Source organism: Coenobita brevimanus, chromosome 105 (genome assembly GCF_032717465.1).
Source record: "Coenobita brevimanus isolate Jiangsu-jjx chromosome 105, ASM3271746v2, whole genome shotgun sequence".
NCBI lineage: Eukaryota > Metazoa > Arthropoda > Malacostraca > Decapoda > Coenobitidae > Coenobita > Coenobita brevimanus.
Genome location: NC_137058.1, coordinates 15,683,910 through 15,700,011, shown reverse-complemented (window position 1 = coordinate 15,700,011; position 16,102 = coordinate 15,683,910). Strand labels below are relative to the sequence as shown.

The 16,102-nt window shown below is 42.2% G+C and overlaps 1 protein-coding gene and 1 pseudogene across 1 annotated transcript in view; both read right to left on the bottom strand.

The window, feature by feature from the left end:
- Positions 1-206: 206 nt before the first annotated feature.
- On the bottom strand, positions 207-3,664 carry LOC145416239 (glutathione S-transferase 1-like; annotated as a pseudogene).
- LOC145416237 (glutathione S-transferase 1-like) overlaps positions 3,544-16,102 on the bottom strand; it is a 31,449-nt gene continuing 18,890 nt past the window's right edge. Inside the window, exons 2-4 of the mRNA XM_080285243.1 lie at positions 5,693-5,904; positions 4,260-4,401; positions 3,544-3,999 (exon numbers count right to left, since the gene is read on the bottom strand). Of these exons, the coding sequence (XP_080141369.1) occupies positions 3,688-3,999; positions 4,260-4,401; positions 5,693-5,904 (666 nt within the window). The 3' untranslated portion in view covers positions 3,544-3,687. The remainder of the gene's footprint in view (positions 4,000-4,259; positions 4,402-5,692; positions 5,905-16,102) is intronic.

Genomic DNA, 16,102 nt, shown 5'->3' with positions numbered 1-16,102 from the left:
CGTGTTCATTTTGACTTCTTAGACTTCAAAATGTTAGCGTGTTCATTTTGACTTCTTAGACTTCAAAATGTTCGCCTGTTCACTGCATCATTGACCTCTTAGACTGTATTTTTGAATTCTTAGCCTAAAAATGTTTTCCTGTATAGTTTATCCTTGACATCTTAGACTGTATCTTTGACATCTTAGACATCAAAATGTTGGTCTGTTCACTGTATCTTTGACTTGAACAACTTGCCCCACACAGTAGCCCCTGCTTGGTTTTCATCGCATCCTGGCTTGTGGGTCTTGCAGCGCTTTAGCCAGGCGGTGATTCTGGGGTAGGGCGACATATCTACGGCCTCCTGGAGAGTGGACATCGTGGACACGGCTGTGGTCGGCTATGGTCATGGTGTTCCCCGCTACCCACTGCCCGTCACCCAGATATCCCTCCAGCCAACCTAGGGCTTCTTGGATCTTGCTCAGGTTGTTGGGGCCTGGCTTTTGCCCCCCAAACATCACTGGTACCTGGAAAAAAAACGGAAGTGTACTGTGTACTATACTAAGAGTAGCTCCCTCGCCCAGATGTATCTCCAGAACCCAGGGCTTCTTGGATCTTGCTCAGGCTGTTGGAGTTTGCTGCCCTCCAAATAATACTGGTATCTGAGGAAAAGAAATGATATAAGATGAATGATAACTAGTGAAGTGAGCTTGCTGTACTCTTTCCACCTTAACTTTGCCTAAATTTTCGTCCTTTTGCGGCTTATTTCCTGTAGCTCAGTGACAGAAAAAGACAGTACTACGGCTGTACATCCTTTCCAGAGCACATCTTCAAGACTAGTACCATATTCTAGTGTCAGTCTGTTTTATTACAATTCAAACCAAGATGGAGAGATGGTAAATATGGGCCAAGTTAAAGTAGAAGGAGTATAGTAATAATTTTCCCCTTTCGTTGATTGCCTGCAAAATACGTTAATAAATACGCAAGATGAATGATGACCGAGTAGATTGAGCATGTTTTTGGAAGTTGTCCCTCTTTCCTGTTTTTCCTTTCCTTGCTCTGGGTCTTGCTTAATTGGATATGCTGTTGATAATTCACTCTCTTGCTTTCGCCTTCCTTGTTTTGCGGACTCTACCTCACCCCATCCATAGTGGAAAACACAGTCAGAATGATGATGACGACGATTGATACTTTCTCTTCACCTACTTTCTGGACACTACCTCACCCCATACTTAGGTTGGAAAACAATCAGAAAGATGATGATGATGACGATGACCGTTATTTGCAGTAATACCAGTAGTAAAACAGCTGGCTTAAATGAATACAGTGAACTATAATCACCACCAACACGATATTCGCACAACTTACGGCATATAAGAAGAACCTGTTGAGAGTGTGCAGGCGTCAAAGTATAGGAGCCCGTCCACTTTGCCTCTGGCCTTGGGTACTGTGGGGTAGAGGGAGTCGTTCTTCCCGTACTGTGACACAAGGTACGTGCAAATGGCGCGGCTTTGAAGAAGTAGGCATAGATTAACGCCTAACAACAGCACGAGGCTGTGGATCACTGAGGGTCCCTGTTAGTCAAGTGACCACCATCGGGATTTTCTTAATGTACCAGGGGTCACTGCTTCAGGATGAAACTTGTGTACTTGTCCCACATGGGAGAGTTCCTTGTCTCAGTGGAGTGAACGGAGCTAGGGCCTGATTGACTGCTGCCTACCTTAAAAGCGCCAGGCAAGGCTGCTGCACCACCCCTAAACATCCACACTGCGCAGTCCCCATCTCTTCCTGTGATTCATCGTTTACTTCATCTCCAAAGCACCTTGAGCTAATAATTTCTTTTGAAGCTCCCTCCTGTTCATTCTGTCCCCTCCCCCTTTCGTCAATTTCTCTCTCCCCTCCCCTTTTCGTCCATTTCTCTCTTCCCTACCCCTTTCTTTCTTTTCTCTCTCCACCTCCCCTTGTCTCTTCTCCTTCCTCCTGTGACTTTGAGCCTTCAGCCTCCCCTTCCTGATGTAGGCCTGAGGATCTGGAGGTTTCAAATTCATATCCTGCTTTTATTTCTAATTCAGTTTGTAGATATATTTACCCTGCATTGTCATTATCATTTTATTTTGAAATTGCTATAATCATTTTTCATCTTGGTTAGACGTTCTAGTGGTGGCAGTTAGGTCATTGATTTTAAAAACTTCTTTTGGGGATTATAATCATGTAAATTTATAGCTGCTACTGTTTAATAAACTCATGAAATGATAATGTATGGACCATATAGCAACAGTTTTTCCCAACAAAACCTTTGGTTTTATCATTTCCTTTTAAAATCAGATGAAAATTATTCCATAACAGGCATTATACTGCTGGTAACCTGAGCAATATTGTTTTTTTTTTTTTGTATGGCAGACCAAATCAAATAAAGGTGAATTTTTATAAATAAAGTCTCATGAACCTGTTGGTACTCAGGCCTGGTCACAGCGCCCACCCCACTATGGTCATCTCAACAACCGCAAAAGACGATCTTTCTTCTTGGATTTATAAATATTTTTTAACAAGGTTTATTTAATAATGCTGCTACATATGTTCATTCCTGTAACTACCTGTGTACATACTCAACTAGTAGCCCTGGAAATACAGTGACAGTTCATATAAATTTGAGTTTATTTACATTCCTTATCAGCAGAAAAGGTTCTAACAATATCATTATATGACGGCAGTTGTTGGTGAACTTTGGTCAGCATTGCAGTACCGTATGAGGTTGCATTATTTGTACATTGGTAATTATTGATGCTTGTCAACTGAATCACACTGTAGCATTTGTTTTCACCCGATGGAACTTGGTCATTCATAATTTATGTCATAGTTACATGAAATTCGATGAGCCTCAGTAAGGAGTCTCCTCGTTTACTGGTAAAGTCAGACCCCCCACTCAGACTGCAATTAGCTGTCAACCAAGCAGAGGAGTTAAGGATCTTCATAAAGTTTGAGTAAATGCTTTATAGCCTTCCCCAGATGTGCAGCCAAGAAAACAACCCACAGCAGTCATCAGATGGAATGTAAAGTCTATGTTTTGCTTTAAATTGCCATGATCTCAGTGCTAGAATGGTTTCTCACTCACCCATGCAAGTCAGTTATGTGAATTCTGGTTAGATCATGTTCACATGGAGCGAAGTTAAGCAGTTTGCCTATCCGGTTAGACCAGTGTGCAGGTATAAAAGGCCAAGTATACAATGGTGGAAGTAATCACTATATTGCCCAGGCTATTAACTCTCAGTAAGACTGTTTTCAATGTACTGTACATACTCTCAAAAATCACTTTAATTATTATCGTTACATATGTATACCCTTTGCAGTATCTTAAACATAGGACAAATCACTGGTTGCGACAGAGCAGTTCGATCAGACTGAACTTTAGGCTACAGCCTCCAGCTATATCAACAAATCACTTGTTTCCTTTATAATGTTTTACAATAAAATATTTTATGATTATTTTCTATTTACTAACATTTTTATATGTAGTGTATAGTTAAGTGAATGTATTGTGTTACGAATCTTGGACATTAAAAAAGCAATTGTTTGGTTGCTTTATTTTGTAATTCAAGAATGGTTACTGTATGTCAGCCAAGATCAGTCCTGCAATGGCCTGTTAAATTGCACCTCAAGACTGATCCAGCAACAGCTTACAAGTTGCATCTTAGGACTGATCCTACAAGAGCTTACAAGTTGCATCTACTCCTGAACATCTGGCCCCATTCTTCTACACCAGCAGTGTTGATCTCATCGTAGCCTGGCATGTTGGCCTCACACCTCTTCAACCACGCCACAACGTTCGGGTGGCGGTCAAGGTCAATCCCGGCCGCCTTGACGGTGGAGACTGTAGCAGAGAGTGAATGGTCTGCCACAGTGATGTTGTTCCCCACAGCAAAGTCGTGACCAGCCAGCCATGTGTTGAGCCATCCCAGAGCCTCATGGAGCTTCTCTAGCTTTTCAGGGTTGAAGCTCTTCTCTCCTCTCATCAACACTGGTAACTGTTGCAAAATGATATAGGATAATATGGAAGAATTTGTATCACATTTGTGACTACTGTACCTTAGAAATCTACATTTGTAGAAAACTTTTGCTATTGATCTGCTGCATGAACAGTTTTCCCAAAATAGCTACCTTGATGGACTGGAAATACAGGAATGCACAAAGTAAAATCTGATAAAATTTGGGAGTACAGCCATCCACTTTAGAACTCCTACCAACACAGTATTAGGGCTAGGTTAGAAGGAAGCCAACTACTCACCATATACTCGCCATAGCGGAAGAAAAGCGTTCCCATGTCAAAATAATGCAGTCTCTCCACCTCTGCTCTCTTCCTGGGATCGTTAGGGAAGAGGGAGTCATCCTTGCCGTATTTGGAAGCCAAGTAGTTGCAGATTGCCCGGCTGTAGTGTTGAGAGTATCACATAAAAAAGAAAGTGTTTAGGTAATGCTAAGTAGGTAAAGATTATGTTTGGTCATAACTAGGATAATATCTACCGTACACAAATAGCTAAAAAAACAAACAAAAAATCCTATGTTTCAACCAAGAAATAGGGGTTGAAGTTTCATGTAGACTTTACAACATGACTTCTCTTTTCACTTACTGGTGTTACTGTTGAATTAGGCAATGTGCTGGAAAATGGAGCAGTATTAGCAAAACTGGACATGCTCAGTAAGAGTGAAAAATGTATTTTAAAAAATATCGTGTGTTGCCTACTCAAGCTGTGGCAATGTTAAGGATATCTTTGATCAAATTAAGTAGATGAGGCAAAGAAAAGAAACAGCAATAAAGGTTTACTGATGACAAAATGATACTATTAGAAAGCTGTAATGGGGAGCACTGTTGTATGATAGTATTTTGGCAATTTGTCCCTGTGGATTGGGTATGGCATATCAGCCCAGTATGATGCCAGGTAGGGACATAATATTATCCTAATGAAACTGATTGTCAATCAGTACACTACATGAAACTCATCAAGCCTACAATGTGCCTACTTGTAAAAAGGACAGACGATTAATAATACAGAACTTGTACCTGTGAGGATTTAAGACTTATGATACATGGACAGAATGCTGTGCAGGTGTAGGGCTCAAGGTGATGGGAGATGGAATGTATGAAAAGAGGTGATTTACCTGCACCTAGCTGGATGATTATTTATATTAAACTAGAGTGTCTCATCCCATTATGTCCTGCAATCAAATGGGCAAATGATGATGCCCAACACATTCATACATTACTGTTTAGTTACTAATGCTATGTCTGCACTGAAACATATTACAACTATCTCAAGTCAGGACTGATTGTATAAACGAGTGGTATGACAGTGGATCTTGCGGCAAATTGGTTACAGGTGTCGTAATGAATTTCTAATTATACTGTTCCCTGACCCAGGCAATGAGAGAGACCATTTGTCATTCAGTCTCGGTTAATCCTTGTCGTGATCTCTTGGCATAGGGCTGCATGACCAGCAAGGCCTGCCAGCAAAATATTTGGTGTTGCAGGACTTCTGCCAGGGTGTCAGCTGTACATAAGCTGCTGAAGTCACTCTGATGCCTCATGAGCACTATTGCCACTACCTCTGACCACCTTGCCTTCTAACCTTTGGTTGCAGGACTGAAGGATGCCCTATGAGCACTCCCTTAGTTATTCCCATCAACCTCCACCAGGAATGTACTCGTGCTATTGCAACGCACCTCTCCCACAGAACAAAGTCACCATCAACGAGTGTTGGGATGCAGTGCTGGGGGTTAATGGCAATAAACTCTGGTTTCATCTGCTCCCCCTTTAAGACGTCCACTTCCTTCAGGTTGAGCTTCACCCCCACTGCCTTGGCTGTGAGCATAACAGACCGACAGGGTGGGGAAAGCAGGAGGTAGTAAAAATCGCACGTCGTCATTTTTCTGGGCTGTAGAAAAAGTCATGATTAGTAGATATGATTTAGGACGTCTTGTCATCTACCCTGCTTCTATCCCCGTAGAAATCAAGCTGGTGTATCTGCTGCAACTAAAACTAATGGCTTGTCATCAGTGTCATTTGTTTGAAATTAGACTAATTTTATTACTCCATGGAAATTGAAGTAGTTAGGTAGTAGTGGTAGTAATGTAGTGGAAGCTACATTTATAAAGTGATCATACGGGTGTGTGTAAGATTGCATGTTTATCCTTGTCCCCACTACAGTTAACTAATCAGCTCACAACCAAACTAGGATGAATATTAAAGTAAAATACAACATAAAACGAATTATAATATTCATTTGTTACGGCGATTGACTCTAGATCATTTATGAATACCGCAAAGCGATTGTCGATTGTTTACCACACTACTGACTTAGAAAATCAAGCGAATGATAGGTCGCCATGCCGGATTCGCTCCTAGTTTATTGACCTTGTATTGTTCTTGTTTATGATCTTTTCGCTTCCCCTGCTTGCTTGAAGTTCTCTAGATCAACTTTTTTCTACTTCATGTGCTAGGTTACTATTTTGTGTGTTTTCCGTTCTCTGCGGCCTGTGCACCCTTTTCGTTTTGTGTTGGCATTTACTCATCTTATGCTTCCATCCCTCCTGCTTTTCTTTTTCTTTTTCTTTCTTTTTTTCTGCGTTCCAGGTGTATTTAATTTTTATTTATTTATATCTTTATGTATCCTTTTCGAGCACGTACCGTAATTCGTTCCCTCATCAACAATCAGCAGACACAGCCGGCATCTTCAGGCATCTTGTTAATACATCACCAGTACCTTCACACCTTCCGAATCTCTCCACTCAGGCTCTGCCGTCTCAGGAAAAAAAAAAAAAAGGTGTTTCACTCTACTTTGAATGATGCTGGTGCTTTTCTTCAGTCTCCTTGCCACTGATTTTCTCATCCCTGACGTTAAAATTTCTTTGCCAAACGGATGCGGCGATTCCAACATTATTCTTCCCAACTCACGATCTGAAGGAAAGTAATTTTGGTACATATGCAACACAGGTAAGTGTTGAGTGTTGACTGCCTGTGGCAGCCTGTAACCGACTGGACGCGCTGATTACCCACGATCTTGCCGATGGGAAGCATCACTCATTAGTGCATCAAATATTCAAATCTGTAGGAAATCTAACAGTCCAGTCTGTCCTAACCTAACTTGCACTAACTGGGGCTTCAACCTGCAGACCCCGCTTGATATCAACCACCTAGGATTCCCACTTTAGCCGCAATACCTGGCCAAATCCCAGACGAATCTGAACTTACAAAACCTAATTAGTCTGTCCAAAACTGATAGCAGAGAATCTGAAGTCTGCAGGTTGGCAGACGTTCGCTCTAGGTGGTAACTTTTAGGGGTGACGGTATCTGATATAAACAGGTCTTGACACACTGCATAGCAAAAATAAAAATGCTCTGTATTTGTGGTAATCAACGAAGCATAATAAGTAGCCTAACCTGTGAAAGACGTGTCAATAGAAACTATGGAAAGGCTGCGCCAGTTTGTCAGGTATGGTAATTACTGTAATTATTGTTTAATTATTTATTACCCAATATTACCTAAAGCCGCATTTATCGTGAAGCTTTCAGACTGATCGAGACGTCTCATGGCTGTTCTGGTGAGAAAGTTTCAGACAAATTAGGCCAATGAGGACTGGCTTTAAGCGTTCCTGTCCCAGAACCAGGCCCAGGTTACCTATTTTTGCGTACAAAGGTTGCGCGGTAGCACTGGGCAACAAGGACAGACCGGAACGTCCCGTGCCCGGGGTAAACTGATACAGCAAAGATGGCCGACAAGTAAAAGCTGACTGTTATGTTAAACAATTTCGCACAAATGATGCCACCAGTAACATGAGGCGGTGATATAAATGTAGTTGCCAGCTTGAAGAGCCTACATATTAGGAACGGTTTTGAAAAAAAAAAAAAAAAAGTGACCAGTTATGATTGAATTATTTTGTCTGGAGAGAAGTGCTCTGTGTGACTGATTATAATGTAATAGTGGTATTTACAGCTATTTGTAGGTAATTCCTTCAGGACCTGGGTATTACAGTTGTTTTCACTGAAAAGGTAAGCTGCACATGTATTTCACTTCATGGTCTAATGAGAACTCATTTTCATGGTTGTAATAGTGACACACACTGGCGAGTTGTCACATTTTCTTTTATATGACGTAGAAACAGCTACCGTGTACGCTAATAAGGACGATATTTATAGCCAAATTGATGAATTTTCATCCCATTCTCTCTGCTTACATAGCTGATTCCGTCATGGCTCCGCACACTCGATCCTCTGGCCAATATTAAGGATGGTACTGGTCTAAAACCGTTATCGCAAGCATCAAGTAGGTCCAGAGAACTGTGGTCTAAGAAGGACTCACGAAAATGTGGCTTTAGTACCCATGTTACGGATATTAGGTACAGCAGTGTACGCCACGTAAACTATATGCATTAACACAGTACGCTACATTCGGTCACTTACCTTTATCACTCACATTATTATATACATTGCATCCCCTACTAATGATACCTACTGCCTGTTATATTACTATTTACCAATAGCTGTATGGTACTGTTTAGTAAGTAGCCTAATACATCTTCCTGTAACGTGCACTGTATGCTGTATAAGGTAATCAGTTATTACATCAGTGGCAAACCAACGAAAAATAGCGCTTGCTTCCATAAACAGTAACTTCATCTCACATAAGCGCGCGCACAAGCGTGTGTGTGTGTGTGTGTGTGTGTGTGTGTGTGTGTGTGGTTATTCTTGTTGGCTTCGCAGACCACGATAACACCTTTTCATTAACGAGTTATAATGCACATTACTCCTTAAATATTCCCAGGTATTTTACTGATGTTAATGGTAGGTGGGGGCGCTCACCATCCACTCACTCGATGTAGTGCTGTTCTCGGCTGCCCGCCCTTTCCTCTCTTCCTGCGTTCCTATCTTCCTCTTCTCTCCGTCTTTCCTTCATTCTTTCCTCTTCCTTATGCCTACAGGTGATTGTACTTAGTGACAAGTCAAATGGTTTCCAGTACACCAGGAAATCATTTACTACGCTGGATGGTAACCATGTAACCAAATTTTTGCCTGGTGGTTTAGTGGGAGGAGATTGGGAGAATGTTTGTGAGAAGAAAGTTGGATGTGTTAGCTTTGAGTGAAACCAAGATGAAAGGGAAGGGGGAATCTATGTTTGGAAGTGTGAATGGAAGATTGTCAGGTGTTGATAGAGGAAGGGCAAGAGAAGGTGTGGCCTTGTTAGTGAGTCCGGAAGTACAGCAGTGTGTGATTAAATGGAAGGAGGTGTCATCGAGACTGATGTGGGTGAAAGCGAAATTTGAACGTGAGTTGTGGGTGTTTGTGAGTGCATATGGGCCTGGTAGTGAAAGAGATGAACAAGAGAGGGAGTCTTTCTGGAATGATGTTGATGAGTGTCTGCAGAGTTTTGGAGCGAATGTGAATGTGGTAATGATGGGAGATCTGAATGCTAGAGTGGGAAATGTAGCAGTTGAAGGTGTAGTTGGTATGCATGGTGTGCCTGGAAGAAATGAAAATGGGGAACGAATGATAGCGATGTGTGTTGAGCGAGAGATGGTGATTGGGAATACGCTGTTTGAGAAGAAAGATATTTATAAGTATACATGGGTGAGACAGGAGGGTGGAAGGGTTGTTGATAGAGCCTTGATGGACTATGTGGTTGTGTCTAGGAATGTAATAGGAAGATTGTTGGATGTGAGAGTTCTGAGAGGGGAGGGTGGAGGTATGTCTGACCACTACCTGGTGGAGGGAAAGTTAAGAGTAGGTAAGAGATGGGTGAGAGCTAGGAGGGTTAGGTGTGGCAGGGAGGTTTTGAAAGTGAGTGAGTTGGATAAAAGAGAGAAAAAGATAGAGTATCAGGAGAAATTGGAAGATGAGTGGAACGCAGTGAAAGATCGTAGAAATGGCAGCGTGGAGGAAGAATGGCAGTTGTTTAAGAGTGCTGTGGTGGGGCATGCGGAAGAGGTGTGTGGTGTGAGACGTGTGGGTGGTGGTGTAAGAAAAGGAAGTGAATGGTGGTGCGAGGAAGTAAGTATGGCTGTGGCTGAGAAGAGACGTGCATATGAAGTGTGGCTGCAGAGGAAGGATGAGATGTCATATGAAAGGTATAAGGAAAAGAGGAATAGAGCGAGAAGGGCTGTGCGTGATGCTAAAGTGGCAGCAGATGAGAGGTGGGGTAGGCGGCTGACAGAGAATTTTCAACAGAATAAGAAAATGTTTTGGAAGGAGGTGAAAAGGGTGCGAAAGGGAGAGTCTGGGAAGGAAGAACGAGTAAAAGCAGAGGATGGAAGGATGTTAATTGAGATGGATGCAGTAAGGAAGAGATGGGCAGAGTATTTTGAAAGATTGTTAAATGTAGAGGAGGAAAGGGTGGCTGAGATTGTGGCGGATAGAAGGGTGCAAGGAATAAATGTGTTGGGAGGGTTAAATGATTCTTTGATCACGAAGGAGGAAGTGGAGAAGGCAGTAAAGGAGATGAAAACAGGGAAAGCTGCAGGTATGGATGGGTGTGCTGTGGAATGCCTGAAGGGTGGTGGAGTGACTATTGTTGACTGGTTAGTAAGATTGTTGAATGTGTGCTTTGAGAAAGGTATGGTGCCATTTGACTGGGCAAGTGCTTGTTTGGTCCCGTTGTATAAAGGCAAGGGTGATAAGTATGAATGTACTAGCTTTAGGGGTATAAGTCTGTTGAGTGTTGTAGGTAAAGTGTATGGTAGAGTGTTAATTATGAAAGTTAGAGAGGGTACAGAGGGAGTGATTAGTGATGAGCAGTGTGGCTTTAGGAGAGGGAGGGGATGCGTTGATCAGGTGGTTGCTGTGAGACAAGTGTGTGAAAAGTATTTAGCGAAAGGCAAGGAGGTGTTTTGGGCATTTATGGATTTAGAGAAAGCTTATGATAGAATTGATAGGGAGGCTTTGTGGATTGTTTTAAGATTGTATGGACTTGATGGTAGGTTACTAAAAGGGGTGAAAAGTTTTTATGTAAATAGTAGAGCGTGTGTAAGAGTGGGAAATGCTGTGAGTGATTGGTTTCCCGTGAGAGTGGGGCTGCGACAGGGATGTGTGATGTCGCCTTGGTTGTTTAACATTTACATGGATGGTGTTGTAAGGGAGGTGAATGCAAGAGTTTTAGGTGGTCTGAGTCTGGTAAATGTCGATGGAGGAGAGTGGAATCTGAAGCAGCTGCTGTTTGCAGATGATACTGCACTGGTGACTGATTCAGAGGAGAGATTGAGACAGTTGGTAGAGGAGTTTGGAAGGGTGTGTGAAAGGAGGAAATTGAAAGTAAATGAGAATAAGAGTAAAGTGATGAAGTGTACGAGGTTGATAGATGGTAGGGGGATGAATATAGTTTTGAATGGTGAGTTGCTTGAGGAGGTAGATTGTTTTAAATATCTAGGGTCACATGTTGCTGTGGATGGAAGAATAGATGCAGAAGTGAAGTTTAGAATAAATGAAGTAGGAAAGGTGCTGGGAGGAATGAAAAAAGTGTTTAAATGTCGTTCGCTTAGAATGGATGTAAAGAGAAGGCTGTATGAGGGTGTTGTGGTACCGACTGCATTATATGGGGCTGAAACATGGAATATGGGTGTAGCAGAGAGGAAAAGTTTGAATGTAATGGAGATGAGATGTCTGAGGAGTATGTGTGGAGTGACGCGTATGGATCGAGTGCGAAATGATGAAGTGCGAAGGAGAACTGGAGTTGTTCGGGAGATGGCTGGTAGAGTTGATCAGAGGGTGTTGCAATGGTTTGGGCATATGGAGAGAATGGATAATGAGCGATTGGTGAAAAAGATAACTAGATCTGATGTGAGAGGTGTAAGGCTGAGAGGAAGACCACGAATAGGATGGATGGACAGTGTGAAGAGAGCGCTGGATGCGAGAGGGATGTCTGTTGAGCAAGGAAGAGTGGCTGTGCGTGACAGAAATAAATGGAGAGAAATTGTGAATGAATAAGTGATGACGCAGCCCTGAGGGGATATTCTCCCGCATTTGGTCTGATCAGCTAGTCAGGTCAGGTGCGGGTAAGGGGATGGAGCTGTTATGATGTGGCAGGGGTAAACCAGTTCTGCTGTCGGGCCCTGCTGCGGATGTCACTGATTGCATTGCGCAGTTGACCCTTGTGCGGTGTGATGCGGTGAGGATCTGTCCGTTCTCCCCTTTGGAGCTAAGATGCGAATGAATGTGTTTGAATGGATGAGTAAATGGAGAGTGAGTCGTCCTGTCTCGGCTACCTCCCTTTTCTTGGGGGAAGCAGCCTAGGTATATAGATAGATAGATAGTTTAGTGGGTAATTAAGGCGCCCCAGTCGGATTGAGCCTGTGCAGGTTTATATCCAAGAGATGGGGATTATTGCTCACGTAATGCCACTTTGAGGCTGGTCACTCATCTTAAATGTCAGGACCACTTTGCCTAGCCCTGGGCTCCTACGCTCATGGGACAACACTGGATTAGATGAATATTATTGGTGCAAGCTGTATTGGTAGTAAAACGATATAAAGGACATACAAAGGAAGAAAAAGGTGTAATACGCAGAAATACGTCGCACAAGAAGAGGTGCAACGAATTCATGCCAGTGCAAATGAGAATACGCCCCAGCGTCACGTACGCTCAGGAAAAAAAAAAAAAAAAAAAAAAAGGTTTCAGAATGATCGTTGTTCCAGAATGAGTTTTTTTTTTAAATTATATTCTTCTTATTTTATAGTGCACTGCATAATAAAGTTCATTCGATGTTACATTGATAACAACAGCAGACATACAGTCATGAAGAGTTTCTGGCAGTTATTTTCAAAGGCTTCGTCCATTGTTTCAGAATGTAAAGACGGAAAATTCAGACACTATCTGGGACGGGTATACGGTACACACCACGCACAAGGACATGTGAAGGGCAAGTGTGGGGTGAGTTGTGCGTGGTTGGGTTGGGGGTGTGATGTGGGGTGTGGGTGGTGAGGTGGTTGGGGTGTGTTGTGGGAGTGTGTGGGGTGTGGGTGTAAGGATTACATAGGATTACATAGGAAAGCAAACAGCAACAGACCTTATGGTCCTTTCGAGGCTGCTTGTTACAGAGAAAACTATGACTACAAGATCTAACTCTACATGCTAAAGGATAAGGATAGCAAAGCAAGAAGGCTCCCCCACCACCAAACCCCCCAGGAAAAAGTGAGAAAAACCACCATGCAGCATGGAAAAACTGATATGGAAATTTCATGGGAAAAACTGGAAAGGAAAAGTCACATTCTATAATACTTTGTCTATAAGATACCCGACTGAGTAACCTGAAAGAGAAAGTAATCAAATAAACTAATAGTTACGGCATGACATTATAAACCGGTACCGTACATTGAGTTTATGGGAAGTCTGTTGACATAACGTGGAAACTACACACTGCACAGTGTGGATGTTTAGGGGTGGTGCAGCAGCCTTGCCTGGCGCTTTTGAGGTAGGCAGCAGTCAATCAAGCCCTAGCTCCGTTCACTCCACAGACAAGGAACTCTCCCCTGTGGGACAAGTACACAAGTTTCCTCCTGAAGCAGTGACCCCTGGTACATTAAAAAAATCCCGATGGTGGTCACTTGACTAACAGGGACCCTCAGTGATCCACAACCCATCACAGGTCGAAAGTGAGAGTAGTGACCATTAACTCAGGGTTATCTGTGCAGATCCTAATCTGTGCTTATATTGCTTTCTTTGCATTGGGGAGATTGAAATATATACAACGGGTGTCTTAGATAAAAGGGGGCTCCACAGTGCACAGGTTGGATGTGCATTGCACAGAGTGGATGTTTAGTGGTGGTGCGGCAGCCTTGCCTGGCGCTTTTAAGGTAGGCAGCAGTCAATCAGGCCCGAGCTCCGTTCACTCCACTGAGACAAGGAACTCTCCCATGTGGGCCAAGTACACAAGTTTCATCCTGAAGCAGTGACCCCTGGTACATTAAAAAAATCCCAATGGTGGTCACTTGACTAACAGGGACCCTCAGTGATCCACAGCCCATCACAGGTCGAAAGTAAGAGAAGTGACCGTTAACTCAGGGCTATCTGTGCAGATCCTAATCTGTGCTTACTGTATATTACCTCATTTGCACTGAGTAAACTCAAAATTGTACAATGCCATTACATGACGCTATGTTAAGTTTACAGGGTGTCCTGTAGACACAAGGGGACTGTGCAATGTGGATGTTTAGGGATGGTGCGGCAGCCTTGCCTGGCGCTTTTAAGGTAGGCAGCAGTCAATCAGGCCCTAGCTCCGTTCACTCCACTGAGACAAGGAACTCTCCCATGTGGGACAAGTACACAAGTTTCCTCCTGAAGCAGTGACCCCTGGTACACTAAAAAAAATCCCGATGGTGGTCACTTGACTAACAGGGACCGTCAGTGATCCACAGCCCATCACAGGTCGAAAGTAAGAGTAGTGACCGTTAAGTCTGGGTTATCTGTGCAGATCCTAATCTGTGCTTACATTACTTTATTTGCATCGAATAAATTGAAAAATGTATAATGACGTGATTCGACACTATGTATGGGTACGTTGTTTACAAGGGTCTTGTAGACAAAGGGGGAATGAACTTACACGTAGCTATAAGAGCTATTTATTCGGACAGAAAAAGGGTCAGCTTACGATTCTCATGCAAATATTTGTCTATTTTGTTTTTGAATGTCCCAATTGAGATACTGTTCACGGTATCTGAGGGTAATCTGTTTCAGATATTTACAACTCTGTTAAAGAAGAAGTATTTTGCTTCATGGGATTGGAAACACTTTCCCATTATTTTGCAGCCTTTACTTCTGGTTTGACTCGACAGGTCTATATCAAAATATTTATTCGTGTCTAAGTTGTCATATCCCTTCATGATTTTGAAAACTTCAATAAGGTCGCCTCTTAACCTACGCTTCGTTAGGCTAAATAATTTAAGTTCTTCGAGGCATTCCTCATGTGGTTTGTTTCTAAGTCGTGGTATCATTTTTGTGATTTTTCACTGAATTTTCTCTAACTTTTCAATGTCCTTTCTGTAGTACGGAGACCAGAATTGCACACAATACTCAAGATGGGGGCGCACTAGCGAGTTGTACAAGGCAAATATGACTTTTTCCGATTTAAACTCGAAAGTTCTTCCAACAAAACCCACCAGCTTGTTTGCAGTTTTAACCACCTCGGTGCACTGCTTACTTGGTTTTAGGTCATTTGATATTATCACACCAAGATCCTTTTCATTATCTGTACTTGATAACTGGATATTGTTCATTTTGTAGTTCGCATGGACGTTGTTACTTCCAATATGAAGTACTCTACATTTTTCTGTGTTGAATTTCATTTGACATTTTTCTGCCCAGCTTGATAATGTATTAAGGTCATTTTGTAACTACTCCCACTGTAATTTTGAAGTTACTTTACTGGTTATTTTAGTGTCATCTGCAAATTTGGATACCGGTACTTTACAATTTAGACCCTCATCAATATCATTTATATAGATAATAAAAAGTATCGATCCAAGCACTGAGCCTCGGGGAACGTTGCTGATCACATTCTGCCATTTGGATTCCTTTCCGTTTATCACAACTCGCTGTTTTCGGTCTGAAAGCCAGTGTTGTAACCATTTCTGCGTATTTCCTTTTATTCCATGTGCTTCTATTTTGCTCATGAGACGCTTGTGAGGGACAATGTCAAATGCGTTCTGAATGTCAAGGTAAATTTTATCTACTGCTCTTGAGTCATTGTATGATTTGTAAACATCATGGAAGAAGTCCAGTAAGTTAGTTAAGCATGAACGACGATGTCTGAATTCATGCTGCGAATCTCAAATTATATTATTTTCTTCTACATAATTAACAATTTTATCTCTTATGATTTTTTCCATTAACTTGCACACTATTGATGTTAAGCTGATTGGTCTGTAATTTCCTGGGTGCGACTCATTTCCTTTTTTGAAAATAGGTGTTACATTTGCTAGTTTCCATTCGCATGGAACTTTCCCAGTACTTAACGATTTATTGAATAAGACAGAGAGTGGCTGCAGTAACTCATTTTTTGCTTCTCTGAGAATTATCGGTGATATTTTATCGGGGCCAGGGGTTTTGTTTATGTTCGTACTATTTATGGCTGAAAGTCTTTTCGATATGCA